This window comes from Penaeus monodon, chromosome 20 (genome assembly GCF_015228065.2).
Source record: "Penaeus monodon isolate SGIC_2016 chromosome 20, NSTDA_Pmon_1, whole genome shotgun sequence".
Lineage (NCBI taxonomy): Eukaryota > Metazoa > Arthropoda > Malacostraca > Decapoda > Penaeidae > Penaeus > Penaeus monodon.
This window is the reverse complement of record NC_051405.1, coordinates 41,921,299-41,921,744: the sequence shown is the minus strand read 5'-3', so window position 1 is coordinate 41,921,744 and position 446 is coordinate 41,921,299. Positions and strand designations below refer to the sequence as shown.

The following is a 446-nucleotide window of genomic DNA, read 5'->3' as shown; positions in this document are numbered from 1 at the left end:
TGGCATTGATAGGTATGTAGGCAATGCTAAAGTTTGCATCCCATGATAAAAAAGGGTCTTTAACCGAAAATATGATCAAATAACTGAAGACTATTTTCTCATTCCACTCTCACCATTCCCTTGACCTCACCTATAACTCAGAAGGATGAATGAACCCACGACCGTGATGATGACCATGAGGATGAGGGCGGCCCCAGTCACGCCGAGGTACAGCATAGTGAGCTTGGACTGGTCGCACTCGGGGCCAGTCTGGTCGTATTTCTTGCGGAATTCCTCGACGCTGGACACTCCGAGGCGCTCCAGGGAATTCGGCGGACTCTCTGCATTGACGTTGGAGAGATAGGGACGTTACTCATCCATTCAAACCACTGACGAGATAATGATTTGTTAACATCACTTCAGGCTTGTATACCTTTTCCCTATCAAAACGTAAACGGCAAGGGGGA

General features: G+C 47.8%; 1 protein-coding gene across 1 annotated transcript in view; it reads right to left on the bottom strand.

The window, feature by feature from the left end:
- The window catches only part of LOC119585998, a 20,258-nt gene that overhangs the window by 596 nt on the left and 19,216 nt on the right, over positions 1–446 (bottom strand). Inside the window, exon 6 of the mRNA XM_037934710.1 lies at positions 131–332. Coding sequence (XP_037790638.1) covers positions 131–332 — 202 coding nt within the window. The remainder of the gene's footprint in view (positions 1–130; positions 333–446) is intronic.